This window comes from Oryx dammah, unplaced genomic scaffold (assembly GCF_014754425.2).
Source record: "Oryx dammah isolate SB20612 unplaced genomic scaffold, SCBI_Odam_1.1 HiC_scaffold_16, whole genome shotgun sequence".
Lineage (NCBI taxonomy): Eukaryota > Metazoa > Chordata > Mammalia > Artiodactyla > Bovidae > Oryx > Oryx dammah.
The window spans coordinates 37,468,648-37,485,684 of record NW_024070200.1 but is presented as its reverse complement, the minus strand read 5'-3'; the positions used below and the strand labels follow the sequence as shown (position 1 = coordinate 37,485,684).

Sequence of the window (17,037 nt, the reverse complement as noted above, 5' to 3'; positions counted from 1 at the left end):
CCTATACATAATACTGCTTTCCTAGAACTATGCTAAACACTTGAAATTACCAACATTTGCATCTTACAAAAAAATCTGAATGTTTTATAGCCAAAAGATATTATCTGGATATTGTGTTAAAGTTTTTTTTTTTTTTTAATTTGTTTTTGTATCCCAGGACCTTGTAAAGTGTCTGGCATAAAGTGAGTACAAGTGGCAATATTTTGAGGTAATAGATATTTCTGAGGATCCCTTAGGGCTAGAAACTGGACTGAATCATCTAAAATAAGGAGAATAAATACTGTTATTACCTCATCTCGGATAGACATCCCCTTGCCTCTTCCATGCCAGATAAGGAGAGAAAAGAGACATACGTCAGAGTGATGTACCCTTTTCCAGCTCTACCTTAGTGGTACAGGCAAGAGAACAGTGCCAAAAACTGTGTTGGAACCCTTCCCTCACAACTTTACAATGCTAGAGATTTATAAACTGACAAAAAAGGCCCAGGTTATAGCAGAGAGTGGAGTGAGATTTCCTGTCAGTTCATATTCGAGAAGGTGAGAAAGAAAGCATGAAACTATTTACACATATTCTGTTTGCTTCACTAGGAAGATCTGAGATAAAGTTTGTGGTCCTACACATAGGGATCATCAAGCCAGCTAACAATGCATTATCTACAAGAAAACACTATTTACCAAAAGTGGTTCAAGCCAAATAAAGAGTGACATCGTTTTGCTCTGAAGCACTGTAACTGCCTATCATCCTTTTTAAGTTACATGAATTATTTGGTTTGGCAGATCATCACTGTTATCTTTTTCCCCCCAATAACCTGTTTTCTTAATGAAGGATCTGGTAACTATAATAATAAGCGTAAAAATGTAGGTACTTCCTCCTGGAAGGCCCACTGGAACTGCACTAAAGCACCTGGCTGGGCCTTCTGCCTCACTGTAGCCGAGGCATGTAGCTGAGTTGCCTGGATGACAAGAATGCAGGGCCGCTGCATCACACAGTAGCCCAAGGAAGGATGCTGGGCATTTATCAGCAGGGAGGGCCAGGTTCTACAGACCAAAAGGACATGGGGAAATTGAATGAGATCAAGCAACAGAGAGAAAGGCCAGGGAGGGTCAAAGTCAAGTGCTGCATGATAAATGGTTTGTGGACCCAAAGGGCCTGCCTAGTACTCTAGAGCAATAAATATGCTGGGGGAGAGAGGGCAGGCGGCTGCAAGGGACAAGTTAACAAAGTAATCAAGGGTAAGAAAGATCCTGAATGAAACAACTGTTTCGAAGAAAGCACTACAAGAGACCAGATGAAATTTATGAACTGAGAAAGAAGCAAATGCAGAAGAGGGCATTCTCTTTCTCCTATTAACCTACTATAAGCTTCAAAAAATAACAAATTGCATGGATTTTGGGAGTCAGAGATCAATGCAGATCACAGAGGAGTTTCTGCTAGGTGGGACAGGTAATTGATTAACACCAGATGGAATCTTGGGAAATTAAATGTCCTATCTGATTCCAGATTCACCAGGGAAAAAGAATTTGAATGTCAGTAGGAATAAATTTCCCCGGAGAAAAGGTGACCATGGAAGGAAGCAGGGTTGACTGTGAACAGGTGTTAGAAATTGCCACATTTGTGTAGTGGAAAATATACAGCTGTTGTAAGTCCAGATAGACCTGAGTTCCAGTCTCAATTCTCCTACTTAAATTTTAAACTTATTCATTACATAACCTTTAACCCCGCTGAGCAATTTCCTTACCTACAAAGTTTGAACAACAGAGTGGTTCCAAATAGAAAAAGGAGTACGTCAAGGCTGTATATTGTCATCCTGCTTATTTAACGTATATGCAGAGCACATCATGAGAAACACTGGGTTGGATGAAGCACAAACTGGAATCAAGAATGCCAGGAGAAATATCAATAACCTCAGATATGCAGATGACACCACCCTTATGGTAGAAAGAGAAGAGAAACTAAAGAGCCTCTCAATGAACGTGAAAGAGGAGAGTGAAAAAGTTGGCTTTAAAGTTCAACATTCAGAAAACTAAGATCATGGCATCTGGTCCCATCACTTCATGGCAAATAGATGGGAAAACAACAGAAACAGTGACAAACTTTATTTTGGGGGGACTCCAAAATCACTGCAGATGGTGACTGCAGCCATGAAATTAAAAGACACTCCTTGGAAGAAAAGTTATGACCAACCTAGACAGCATATTCAAAAGCAGAGACATTACTTTGCCAACAAAAGTCCATCTAGTCAAGGCTATGGTTTTTCCAGAATTGATGCTTTTGAAATGTGGTGTTGGAGAAGACTCTTGAGAGTCCCTTGGACTGCAAGGAGGTCCAACCAGTCCATCCTAAAGGAAATCAGTCTTGAGTATTCACTGGAAGGACTGATGTTGAAGCTGAAACTCCAGTACTCTGGCCACCCGATGCAAAGAAATGACTCGTTTGCTAAGACCCTGATACTGGGAAAGATTGAAGGTGGGAGGAGAATGGGATGACAGAGGATAAGATGGTTGGATGGCATCACTGACTCAATGGACATGAGTTTGGGTAAACTCTGGGAGTTGGTGATGGACAGGGAGGCCTGGCACGCTGCAGTCCATGGGGATGCAAGGAGTTGGGACACAACTGAGCGACTGAACTGAACAAAGTCTGAATTAGAAATCCTACATTTACAGGGCTGCAAAGCCTCTACTACAATACCTTACTTTCCTTCATGGATCACAGCCTTGCATAACTCAACAAAGCTATAAGCTATGCCTTGCAGGGACACCAAAGATGGACGGGTCATAGTGGAGTGTGTGCAAGCTAAGTCGCTTCAGTCGTGTCCAGTTCTTTGTGATCCTTTGGATCGTAGCCCACCAGGCTCCTCTGTCCATGGGATTCTCCAGGCAAGAATAATGGAGTGTGTTGCCAAGTCCTTCTCCAGGGGACCATCCAGACCCAGGGATGAAACCCACATCTCATTATGTCTCCTGCATTGCAGGCAGGTTCTTTACCAACAGCATCACCTGGGGCACAACTACAGAGGATCCAGAGGATATCATTGTCCTCTAGAGTTTCTACACTTTCTGTGGGAGTGCTAAGTCACTTCAGTTGTGTCAGACTTTTTGCGACTCTATGGACTGTAGTCCGCCAGGCTCCTTTGTCTGTGGGATTCTCCAGGCAAGAATACTGGAGTGGGTTGCCATGCCCTCCTCCAGGAAATCTTCCCAACCCAGGGACTGAACCCTTGTCTCTGGCACCCCCAGCAGTGGCAGGCTTGTTCTTTACTACTAGTGCCACCTGGGAAGCCCCTAAAAGATTCTTCCTTTCCACACCGGGAGTCAAGAGTTCTTTGTCATAGTGGAGAGTTCTGATAAAATGAGGTTACCAACTCAATGCACGAGTTTGAGCAAACTCTGGGATACAGTGAAGGACAATGAAGCCTGCCATACTGCAGTCCATGGGGTTGCAAAGAGTCAGACACAACTTAGCAACTAAACAACAACGTAATACATTACTAATAATGGGAGCTACAATTAATGATAGCTATTATGAGTACTTAAAATCTGAAAAAATTTATAAGCAGAGATGACCTGAGATAGGGGAATTCTTAGAGTTGGAAAGAGCTGACAGCAAAAACAGTTATATTCTAATTCTAATATTGAATATTAAATATCAAGAATGACAGATGAGCTTTAACTATACTGCTTTTCCTTAATAGGATTTTTCTTCTCTCTACAAAATGTGGTATATTTTCTATCAGGAATTTTTGGATGGTGTGAAAACAATTGCCATCACATGGGCCCTGAGACTTAAAATTATTTTAAAATAATTTTTTTAAACAAACAAGTTTTAAGAAATCTAGAAACTTACCTGATGAGGTCCTGAACTCGACTGTTAAAAGCATCACCTTGTGAGGGTTTGCTTTTCATTTCCTGTGTTGATATTTTTGGTGTAGTTGGCTGGCTGTTTCCATCTGGTCGATTGGCAATCAGGCAGCCAAAAACCGCAGCACTGACTTTGAGAAGTCCAGTTGTCAAGCCTTCGAAAACTTGCTTATTTGTATTTCTTCCCAAAATAGCATTATTTTCATCTGGAACATAAACCTAGATGGAAAAAATACAGTATTGTATTTCAATAAAACCACCAAAAATGAACAGAGATGATACGGAAAATTTCTGGAATCATAAATAATTTTGAAATTCTAGAAGTGCTATTTGAATGCTTGAGTACTGGTTCTAAAGTCAGACTGTCAGTTCAAATCTCAATTTTGCCCCTAGTAGCTAGGTGTCCTTGGGCAGGTCGCTACTTCCAATTTTCAATTTTCTCATAAAACAGGGATAATGACATTACCAATAACAGAGGGTTCTTGTGAGGACTAAATGAGCTAATAACATAAAATGCTTAGCTCATCTTAAGCATATAATAAGCACTCAATAAATATTACTTATTCAACTGAATAAAGTATTAAAAATTTGTATAAACTCAGAAAACAAGCCAACTGGTTAATTGATAGCACTGTTATGGGAAGCACACCCTGACTGAAACCATCCATCCTGGTCAGGCACCACAGTAACCATATGTGTGAGTTATTTTACAACAGGAGGTACCGGTAAGGAGCACGGAACTAATAAGTCAGCACTAACCAGAATAGTTCAGGAAAGGTCAAAAAGATACACCATGTGTCCAACCACCTCCCAGAATCCTTCTTGCTGGCATCCATCTTGGCCGAGCAATGCGTGTGTCATTAGAAAGGACTCTGAGTCAGAATGACTGGCCAAAGACAACCCAGAGACTAATCCCACCACCACAAAACCCGAGACTGTGAGCCACGTGGCAGAGCAGTCCCCCTGGGTTCCCTTACCCTCCTGCTCTCCTTGGGTGTCCCTTCCCAATAAAGTCTCTTATTTTGTCAGCACATGTCTTCTTGGACAGTTGATTTCTGAGTGTTAGACAAGAGCCCACCCTTGGGCCCTGGAAGGTGTCCCCCTTCCCACAATAGCTCTGTTTCTTGTCAAAGTAGATTTTTAAAACATCTAATCTAAATTCCTCTATGAGGAAAAATTTTGTGTTTATTACAAAATGGTAAAATATAATAGTATTTCCCCAGAATTTCCCCTAATACACAGGGTCATATTGAGCTGTTTACTTATAGTTTACAGGAAGTAATATGGCTGTTAAAAGTTGGACAAGGAGTCAGAACTTGGGCTTGGGTTCCAGCCCCAGCTATATGATCTTAGACATGTTCCTTAACCTTTCTGTGTCTCAGTTTCCTCAACTGTTACATGAAGATAATTACAGTATCCAATGAATCAACATATGTAAAGTGTTAGCACAGTGTCTGGCTCATAGGTGAGTCCCAAAGAGGTGTCATCTGCTACATCCAAAAAGAAGTAGCAACTGCTACGCTTACTATGATTCCTACTATTACCAGGAGTAAATACAACTGGGTATGAACAGCAGCTCTCACAGAGAAGGATGACTGGAAGCACAGTGGCTAGATATATAATTACCAGGCTGGGAACTCTGTGCTTTGGCATGTGATATTGGCTACTTAAGGGTTCACTCTTCCCAGGAGCAGAGGCTCCTAAAGACCTTGCTACCAAGAAAGGGGCAGAGACAACAGGCCAGAGATAGGGAGGAAGAAAGTTTAAACATGGAATCAGATGGCTTTGTGTTCAAGTTCCAGTTCCTCCTCTAGCAGGTCATATGACTTTAGGTAAATACTTCACATTTACAACTCAGCAAATCACCATAAAGGCACAACTTTTCTTTTCTTTTACAAACTTCAGAAAGAATACAAGCAACACATTTCTGGGTAATGTCAGAGTTCCTCATACATCACAAATTTTCATATTCCTTTCATTTCAAAAACCTTGTACTGATACTAAATATTTCAAATAAAACACTATACACGTGCTCTTAGCAACCTTTCCCTTTTCTAGAAGCATTTTAACCCAGTAATCAGATCTTTTAAAAATATAGTTGAGAATCATGAAGATATTAAAGACTTCTGAGATACCAAAATTAATGTCATTTATTTAATCACCTGCTCATCTAACATTTGAATATCCAGTATGTCCATGGTCAAAGACACAGAGATTCTCTGCTTACTGTAAGGTCATTTAGACCCTGTAGACTCTGATTTTACAAGTAAGTGTAGCAAGCTGTGGCTTACTGGTTTATAGTAGAACAGAAAGAACAATGTGAAGAAGTGGTGGCCATTTTAGAGGTAGCAAAGTGAAAGTGAAAGTCACTCAGTCGTGTCTGACTCTTTGCAATTCCTTGGACTATACAGTCCATGAAATTCTCCAGGCCAGAAGACTAGAGTGGGTGGCCTTTCCCTTCCCCAGGGGGTCTTCCCAACCGAGGGATGGAACCCAGCTCTCCGGCATTGCAGGTGGATTCTTCACCAGCTGAGCCACAAGGGAAGCCCAAGCATACTGGATATAGGTAGCCTACCCCTTCTCCAGTGGATCTTCCTGACCCAGGAATCAAACCAGGGACTCCTGCATTGCAGGTGGATTCTTTACCAACTAACCTATCAGGGAAGCAAAACAAGATACTATTCTTGAAGCTCAAGGAAAAAAACAGATATAAGAATCCTAAAGGCTCTGCAATCTGAGACTCATTGCTTTTACTGGACTCATTTTTTTTGCACTGAAATTATTATTTACTAAAAACAGTATACCTGTTTATGCTCAAAATGACAACCTTGAGGTATTAAAAAAAAAGGCTAAATTATGAGCCACAACTTACTTGGGGGGGTGGTGGTGCAGAGAAAAAATGATGAAAACTAACATTTCTTAGGGTTTTCTTCTATGCCAAGCACTTAAGCATTTTCCTTATACCATACCATTTGGAGAAGGAAATTGCAACCCACTTCAGTATTTTTGCCTGTAAAATCCCATGGATGGAGGAGCCTGGTAGGCTACGGTCCATGGAGTCACAGCAGAGTCGGACACGACTGAGCGACTTCACTTCACTTATACCATCACATTTAATTTTTGTAGATTAACATCTCAAAGGTCAGAGACAGCAGTCAACACATCCAAGTTGCATAGCTATAGTTAAAGAGCTGGGATTGAAACCTGAGTTTGTTAGACTCTAAACCCACGTGCTTTCTCTCACCCCACACCAACTTCCCACTGACCATCTCTTTTTCTGAGAATTCTGCAGAAACTGTCTCTCGTGGAAGGAGGTGAAAACTGATCATGGGTCAAGCACAGCCTTTCTGATGTCTTTTAAATTAAAAGTTCTTAATTAATAAGAACTTTACTCGTGACCAAAGAGCATGAAAATACTGTATTTAAAGATTGTTGGAATAATTATGAATGAAATATACTAAGCCTCTTATTCAGAAACCATAAATGTGGTGCAGGGACCAAATGTCACTTCTTCATCCATCCCCTAAAATAAGCTCAATCAAGGTCAAGTAAATCAGATATATGTTTACACTATTTTTACATTCTTTGTCCACAGCTGACAACTTTTGAGTTTTGTCTTTCATTGAGGATTTCTGCTTAATTTTAGAAACACCATTTTACCAGTTTCTTATAAAGTAAACAGAAATGGAAAAACGTCTCTAACAATTTGCCAGTTATACGAAGGACCCTTGTGGTCTGCAGGAGCCAAGGAGCTCTCCTCCTCCTTAGGAGCCAAGCCTCCCTTGTTAGGCTTGTCATGGTGAACCCTGGGACCAGGGACCTGAGTCCAAAGGCCCTCACTGTACTGAACAGTTTTATTTTTCTCATCCTGATTTCTTATTTTCCAATAGTCTAAGCCCCTCACCTCATCAGATTTCCCCCCACGTCTGTTTTTCTCTAATTTCTTCATTTAACATTGATCCTTTCACTGTTGAGAATAGTTTTCTTTCGCTTGTAACCTTTGGTGAAGACTTTGTCTCATCAGCACATCACCTTACTCAAAATCACAGAAGCTTTCTCCATCCTTCTATATAGATTTTTCTTCTGCTGGTTTAAAATCATTTTACTGCAATGTTTTCATAGGAAACTGATGTTTCATCTAAGAAAGAATTTCAAAACTGCCTGAATTAAGCTATGAAAGCGCTTATCTTCAGTTAGACAAAAGGTTCTTTCTAGTCTTCAAGAATGAGACTTGATAAAGAGAAACTTTAAGGAGAAGGTATCTACACTGTAAAGGATATTCCATTCAGAGCAGTACTCTGTACTGCTGTCTTTTGTTTAGCTGGGTATCACTGTTACTTGCTGGAGGTAAAGTAACTCATTAGTGGCCTGCTCTTCTGGGACACTTAGTAGATGAAATGCATATCTAGAGTTCTGATATATGCTTATACACTAACACTTGAGTTTGAACTTCCTTTTAATACCGCTGCTGGGCCAAGAGCACACTGCAAGTTCAGGGGCCTGTCCTTTACGAAAGGTGTTTTAGCAACACTCTCCCCTCCCCCTGCACACTGTCTATTGCACACCTGGTTTACCTGAGTCTGGAAAACATTCCATCCTGGGGTGGGTGGTCTGTGGAGGGCAGGAGAAGGTTACCTTCCCAGCATGCAGCCCTGCGTGTGACTTTACCACCTGCTGGAATGTGCCAGGCTTGGCCTGGGAAAAATCAGAGCTATGTAGCTTTTGGCTCCTCTCAATTTGTCACTTCTGAGGCAGAAATCTAAAAAGCCACAGTTTCTCTTCCTCTAGTATATTTCTTTAGGATACACTGGTGTGGTCATTATCTTACTCTCACAGTAGCAGCAAACTATAAGTTAATTTTATGTACATATGCTTACTAAATTTCCCCTTCCTCTCAAAAAACATTTGGCCCTCTCAAAATCTGCAGATATGTCATATAGTTTTAGATTTAGAAAGAAACTTAGAATCAGATTGTTTCATTTTATAGTTGAGGAAATCATGGTCCAGGGGAGAAAGAGACTTTCCTGAAAAGAAACAAACCATCAGGGCTGGAATAAGTACTGCTCTCTAAACCTATTCCAAGGAGAAACCCAATATCTATAGGGCCAAGCCCTGAAGCAAAGCGTTTTAGCAAAATTAAATTAAAAGTCACTATCACTTTTAAAAGACGAGCTCATATTCTTTTTTTCCCCCAATACCTCCTACCATGTTTCAAAAACTTCCTACACTCTTTTTTGCAACCCAGAAAGATGCTTTTATTAGTAGTATAAATCTATCCCTCTGTAATATGATTCCATGAGAGACAAAATTAACTTGGTAATCAGTGGTAATACTATCCAACTAATTTTCAGTATTGTGAAGTTGGGTTTAAGTATTTTTAAGTTGTACAGTGTGTTCACAATGGTTGGAATATGAATTAAACTCACTAAGAACCAACAGGAGATTGTTTAGAAAGCTCCTACCAAGTCAGTGTCAGAGTATAAGGGAAAAAAAAAAAAAAGGCAAAAAAGTGTGGAAGGACTCCAGCATCAGACACAGGTTTCTACATTGTTGGCACCATTTTACTTCTTTAGCTTAACTGTCTTCAGACACACAACAGTCTTTGCACCACTGATATTTTGTAAAACATCTATGCTCATGTTTCATTATGACATGCTATGTTATAAAAATAGAAGTCATGAAAGATATTTATCCTGATGATTTACTTGGCTTGAAAGCATGAAAAGAAATTACATAGGAATCGCTAATAGTTTTTCAAAGTTATCTTTTTAAAATTCCATAAACAATATTAAAACAGTATTAGAGGATTTTGTATTTTATCCCAAATACATTTGTATTTTTAATACATTTATCCCTTTCAGACTGTTTATATATTTTATACAGTCAAAATCCTACATAAAATAATTTTAGCAAACTCTATAGTACATGCCTTAGTGGTCTTGATGGTTGGAAATTTCTTTGTTATTAATGTTGAATCATATCATTCTTCTACTCCAAAGAATCCCTGGCTTCTTATCTGCTGCAAAGTTAAAGTCCAAAAATGCATAATGGCCAAAGAGCCCCTTCCTGATACAATTCTTCTGTAATCTTTCTAAATTCATGTGCTTCCCTCTGCTGGCTCTTGCTCTATTATCTCTTCTGCCTGAATACTCTTCTCCCAGGTATCCTCATGACTCACTCCCGCTCTTCTGCTAGTTCTCTATTCAAATACCACCTTATCCATAAGCCTTCCCAGACTACCTCTTTAAAAGTCACAGCCTTCTCCCGCAAACCCAATTCCCTTTCCTGTTTCCTCAAGCTTTATTTTTCTCCCACTGCAATGGTCACCTTCTAAACTATTATGTATTGGTATTTCCTCTCCCTCAAAGCTAGAATATAAGCTCCATGAGGGTGAGATTTTGTTTTGTTCACTGCTCTGTTCCTGGCACCTAAAACAACTTCCTGGGCTTCCCTGGTGGCTCAGATGATAAAGTGTCTGCCTGCAATGCGGGAGACCCAGGTTCGATCCCTGGGTCAGGAAGATCCCCTGGAGGAGGGCATGGTAACCCACTCCAGTACTCTTGCCTGAAAAATTCCATTAATGGAAGAGCCTGGCAGGCTACAGTCCATGGGGTTGCAAAGAGTTGGATGCGACTGAGCGACTTCACTTTCTTTCTGTTTCTGGTGCCTAAAACAACACTGGTTATGTGTATGGGTGCTTGGTCGCTAAGCTATGTCTGACTGTGACCCCATGGACTGTAGCCCCCCAGGCTCCTCTGCGTATGGGATTTCCCAGGCAAGAATCTGGAATGGGTTGCCATTTCCTTCTCCAGGGGGTCTTCTTTATCCAGGGATTGAACCTCCATCTCCTGCACTGGCAAGTGGATTCTTTACCCACTGAGTCACTTGGGAAGCCCGCTGGCTATGTAGAAGGTGTTAGAAAAATATCTTGTTGAATGCACTTAGACACTGATTTTCAATTAGAAAGATATTATTGTAACTCATTCACAAGTTAAAAATAAAGCCAGCACTTAAAAATCAAAAATGTACAGTAGGCAGTCACCCTGGATGAATCTGTAAAGCGAGTAGGAGGCAGAAAGGAATTTGCCCATTACTCCCTTCTCCATGCAGTCTTCTGCTTCTTCACCTCTTCCTCCTGCTTCAGTTGCTGCACTCTAGGGGGTATGTCTTCTAGTTCCCCCACCTGCCAACATAAGTCATGTGCTTCTCTGCAGTCTCCAAATACCCCGTGCACATTCTGCTTTATTGTAGCACTAACAGCAGTGCATTTTAAATGTCTCTTATCTATCTTTTCTGGGCTTTCCTAGTGACTGAGTGCTGAAGAATTCACCTGCTAACACAGGAGACCTGGGTTCGATCCCCTAGAGAAGAAAATGGCCACCCACTCCAGTATTTTTGCCTGGGAAATCCCATGGACAGAGAAGCCTGGCGGGGTACAGTCCATGGGTTGCAAAGAGTCGGACACGACTTAGTAACTAACGATAGTAACAATCTGTCTTTTCTACCACACTGTAAGCTATTTGTCTCTGCAATTAAGGTGCCTACTATCTACCTGGTGCTTTTAGATGTTTGTGGAATGAAAGAATGAGTAGGTTCTAGAAGCATTTACAAAGCAGTACTGATGTGTTCAGATTACTGTGTTGAGAGCTAGGAGGCTAGGGTCTCATTCTACCTTAGCCATTGTTACCAACATGACCTGTGTGTCTCCAATCTTTCTGTATAAATTAAGGGCATTTGGCTTTAAAATTTGCTGAGTCTGTTGGAAGTAAGATGATGAGAGGTACTTTAATTCATTAAATGTTTACAGCAACCCTCAAATATATCTGTTATTATCCTTATTGTGCAAGTGAGAAAACAGGCTCAGAAAGGTAAAACAACTTGAACAAGCTTGTGAAGTCAGTAAATGATAACACAGCTTCTCAAATTCAGAACACTTGATTTCATGTATGGTGATTTATCCCAACATCACTGTATCTTTCCTAGTAGGAGGATGGAGTGGTTAATCTCTAAGGCCTCTTTTTATTCTCAGAGTCTATGATTCTGTAGGTCTAATTTATGATCATGAAATTATTCAAATAAAGCCATCTATCTGGAGTACGAATAGTGGGTTTCCATGCCCTCCTCCAGGGGATCTTCCCAACCCAGGGATCGAACCTGCAACTCTTATGTCTCCTAAATTGGTAGGAAGGTTCTTTATCACTAGTGCCACCTGGGAGCTCCTCTTACTCTACATATCCATTACCAAAACCTATGAATTTTAAGGTCTTCCCCAGTGGCTCAGCGGTAAAGAATCTGCCTGTGATGCAGAAAATGCAAGAGATGTGGGTTCGATCCCTGGGTTGGGAGGATCCTCTGGAGGAGGGCATGGCAACCCATTCCAGTATTCTTGCCTGGAGAATCCCATGCACAGAGGTGCCTGGAGGGCTACATAGTCTAGTGTGTCGCAAAGAGTCAGACACGACTGAAGTAACTGAGCAGATAGACACACCTCAATTCTACATTCTGAATGTTTCTTGACTCCATTTTGATGGCCATACTTATACTAGTCCAAGTCACCATAATCTTTCTTACAGACTACTCTGATAATCTAATTGGTTTCTCTGCATTCATCTTTATTCCCCCCAAATCCATTTCTGATTGTACCTGACATCCTTCCAGAGTGTACATTTATGACTAAAGTCAGAAACGTAGCTGACCCTACGAAGTCCAGCTTTGGCCCCAATCTACCTCATTTGCCTAAATTGATTCCCTTCACTTCCTGCTCACGAGGATCTAGCCTCAGTGGCCTTTCTCTGGTTCCCTGAATTCCACAAGCTCTTTTCCACCCTAGGGCTCTCTCAGAAGCTATTCTCTCTGCCTAGATTCTCCTCTCACCTCCCTTTCTGCCTAGCTAACAAGTAAAAACTAAAGCCTCAGGATATTAATATAAATGTCACTTCTGGGGGGCCTTTCTTGACCCTCCTAACTTGGTCAGTTCCCATTTATGCTTTCCTACTGTACCTTGTACACATATTCTTTTCCCCTGTGTCACAACACTAGTCACGTAATTAATCACATGATGCCCACTCCCCATACCTGGTAAAACAGAAGCTCTGTGAAGACTGGGACAAATGTGCTTCATACACTGTTCTGCCCATCGTAACTAATGTTCAGTTCCTCATATATGTACTTAACAAGTATTTTTAAAAGACTACAAAATTCTTTGAAAATGGTACTATTGTTTATCCCCATATTATAGGTGAGAAAATTGAGTTTTAGAGAAGCAAAGAAATTGGTTCAAAATTAGAAGTTAGCTAATTATGGAGTTAGAATTTGTATACAGGTAGTCTGATTCCAGAGGCTGGGCTATATCACCTTCTAAAGTATATGAGACAATTATCAGGAGGCATCTACTCTTTTAACCCATTTTTATGTCTTTTAAAAAGCTGTGGCAAAATACATGCAACACAATATTTACCTTCTTCACCATGTTTAAGTGCACAGTTCAGTGGTAATAAATACATTCACATTTCTGTGCAACTATCACCACCATCCATCCCCTTAATTCTTTTCATCTTGTAAAACTCTATACCCATGAAACAATAACTCTCCATTCTCTCCTTCCCAGGGCCTCTGGGAACCAACATTCAAGATTCTGTCTTTATAATTTTGACTACGCTAAGCACCTCATATAAATGGAATCACACAGTATTTTGTCTTTGAGTGACTGGCTTCTTTCACTAAGCGTAATATCCTCAGAGTTCATGCATGCTGAAGTGCACAGCAGAATTTCCTTCTAAACTTTTGAAGGCTGAATAACATTCCCCTGTATGGATATACCACAACTTTATTTATCCACTCATTCATTGATGAGCATTTGAGTTTGTTTCCACATTTTATCTACTGTGAATAATGCTGCTATGAATATATGCATATCTTTTTAAGATTCTGATTGCAAGTCTTTTTGGTATACACTCAGAAGCAAAACTACTGGACCATATGGTAATTTTATTTTTAGTTTTTCAAGAATTAGCTCCTTTAGACACTTTAAAGAAAACACCATCTTCTACAATGGTTGTGACCATTTTACATTCCCATCAGCAGTGCACAAGGGTTCCAGTTTCTCCATATCTTCACCAAACCATTTGTTTTTTAAATCTTTTTGCCAATGGCCATCTTTATGAATGAATATGAGGTAGTATTTCATTTCTCTAATGATTAATGATGTTGAGTATCTTTTCATGCACTTATTGGTCATTCACATACCTTCTTTGGAGAAATGTCCAAGTTTTTTGACAATATTTTAATTGGGCTTTATTTTGCTGCTGTTGTTACTGAGTTGCAGCAGTCTCTATATATTCTAGATATTAACCCCCTATCTGATAAATGATTTGCAAATAATTTTCTCCTAGTCTGAAGGCTGCCTCTTTATTATATTCATAGTGTCTTTTGATGCACAAATTAAAAAAAAATCATTCAGTCCAATATGTCTATTTTCTTTTGTTACCTGTGCCTTTTGTGTATATACAAGAAATCACTGCCAAATCCAACCTCATGAAACCCTTGCCCTGTGTTTTTCCACAGGTTTCATTATTTTAGCTTTTATATTTAGTTCCTTGGTTCATTTTTGTCTTAGAATCCGCCTGCCAATGCAGGAGACACAGGCAATGTGGGTTTGATTCCCGAGTCGGGAAGATCCCCTGGAGAAGAAAACGGCCACCTGCTCCAGTATTCTTGCCTAGAAAATCCCGTGGACAGAGGTGCCTGGTGAAATACAATTCAAGGGGTCCAAGAGCTGGACATGACTGAGAATGCACACACGTGCACACTACTGGATTACTGTAGTTTTGTAGTTAAATTTGCTTGTTGACTCTGTATCCTGCCACTTTGCTGAATTCATTTACTAGTTCTAACAGTTTTTCCTTTTGTGTGGAATCTTAAAGGTTTTCTACATATAAGATCATATCAGGAAAAAACAATGATCATTTCTTCCTTTTCAATTTGCATGACTTTTATTTCTGTTTCTTGCCTAACTCCTCTGGCTAGAACTTCAGTACTCTGTGGAGTCGAAGCAGTGAGTATGGACACTGCCTGTTTTTGATCTTAGGGGAAAAGCTTTTAGTCTTTCACCACTGAGTATATTGTTTGCTATAGATTTTCATATATGAATTTTATTATGTGAAGATACTTTCCTTCTCTTTCTAGTTTATTAATGGTTTTTCTTTTGACACAAAATGGTGCTGTATTTGGTCAAATGCTTTTCTGTAGCAATTGAGATTATCATGTGTATTTTGTTCCTTCCTTCTGTCAAGGGGGTGTAATACACTGATTTGTTTTTGTATGTTGAACCAAGCTTGAATTCCAGGAATAAACTGCACTTGGTAGTGGTGTATAATCCTCTTAATATGCTGCTGAATTTGGTTTGGTAGTATTTTCTTGAGGATTTTTACATCAATGTTCACAAGGGATACTGGTCTGTAGTTTTCTTCTTTTGTAGTGTCCTGACTGGCTTTCATATTAAGGTATGCTGGCCTCAGAGAGTAAGTTAGGAAATGTTCCCTTCTCTTTTTTTAAGTTTAAGAAGTACAGATAGTAGTTATTTAAATGTTTGCTAGAATTTGCCAGTGAAATCATCAGGTACAGGGCTTTTCTTTAAGAGTTTAAACTGCAGATTCCATCTCCTTAGTTATAGGTTACTCAGATTTTCTATTTCTCCATGATTTAGTCTTGGTAGATTTTGTGCTTCTAGGAATTTATCCATTTCATCTAGGTTATCCAAGTTTTTGGTGTACAACTGTTCACTGTATTTTCTTACAATCCTTTTCATTTCCACAGAATTGGTAGTAATGGCCTCACTTTCACTTCTGATTTTAGTAATTTCAGTCTTCTACTTCTTTTCCTTAAAAAAGTAGTCCACATAACTAAAGGTTTATTAAATCTGTCAATCTTCTTGAAAAAAAAATCAACTTTTCGCTTCATTATTGTCTATGCTGTCTTCCCATTCTTTATTTAGCTTTTTTCTTCTGTAAGCTATATTATTTTCTTTGAGTTTAGTTTGTTGTTCTTTTTCTATTTCTTCAAGTTGTAAAGTATGTTGTTGATCTGAGATATTTCTTTTTTTAAAATAAAGCCTTTTTAGCTGTAAAACTCCTCCTCCACGCCACTTCTGCCAGTCCCCTTAAGTTTGGTACTTTGTTCAATTTAGCTATTATGAGTGATGCTGCAGTGAACACGGGAGTGCAGATATCTCTTCGAGATACTTATTTTAGTATCTGGATACACACCCAGAAGTGGGATTTCTAAATCATAAGAATTAAGTATTTTGAAGTCATTTAATTTCTAGTGGACATTTAAAGGACTTTCTGGAATACAGCCTAGTAAATGGCAAGAGACCAACACAGCCTAAATAAAAGTCAAACAGAACAGAAGAGAGTATTTCATTTGCTGTGATGGAAGTGTCAGGAGTGAAAAGAGTAAGAGGTACAATGAGGAGAATAAATGTGCCTCATAAACGGAATGTTGGGCTTATATATACCTGCATATCTAACTAGGTCCTATGATGATTTGAAAGGCAGCACAGAGCAGCAAGGCAAGATGTTGAAAGAATGTTGGACTATGAAGCTCAAAGAAATATGACTGGGTGAATTGGCATTTGTTGTTTTTTTAACTCTTTAATATAAAATAATTACAGATTAATTGGAAACTGAAAATAAAAATATAGAGTAGTTCTATAAACATGTCCCAGTTTCCTCCAATGATAACATTTTATAACTACTGTTGTTGCTCAGCCACTAAATCATGTCTCATTCAGGCTCTTGGTTGGATGACTGATTTTTTCAATTATCTCTTTGATGTCTTGGGTATTACATTCTAAGACTCTGGATCTTACTGAAACCGTGCATTTTAAAAGGCCTTTTCTGAGACTGTGTTGGTCAGGTGGGGATGGAAGTGCAGGTGCCCCGGTGGGCCTTTACCGACACCCTGGCGGAGAACGACGGCCCGTGATTGAGTGAGAACAGGAGTTCAGGCTCCTCGCTTAGCTCTCCACTCATACCACATTGGCTTGCTGGTTTAGGGAGGGAGAGGCAGATGTTCCTGCTCCCTATCTGGCCTCCACAGGAGGGTTACCACTGGAAGGTGTAAGGGTGGTGGGATTTGTTACTAGAGGAAGGTGGTAAGTCCTGGCATCCTATTTGGC

At 39.8% G+C, this 17,037-nt stretch overlaps 1 protein-coding gene across 3 annotated transcripts in view; it reads right to left on the bottom strand.

Moving 5' to 3' along the window:
- SCAPER (S-phase cyclin A associated protein in the ER) overlaps window positions 1–17,037 on the bottom strand; it is a 389,138-nt gene that overhangs the window by 74,180 nt on the left and 297,921 nt on the right. For all 3 annotated transcript variants that reach the window (XM_040257316.1, XM_040257318.1, XM_040257317.1), the window contains exon 26: window positions 3,847–4,079. In XM_040257316.1, the coding sequence (XP_040113250.1) occupies window positions 3,847–4,079 (233 nt within the window). The remainder of the gene's footprint in view (window positions 1–3,846; window positions 4,080–17,037) is intronic.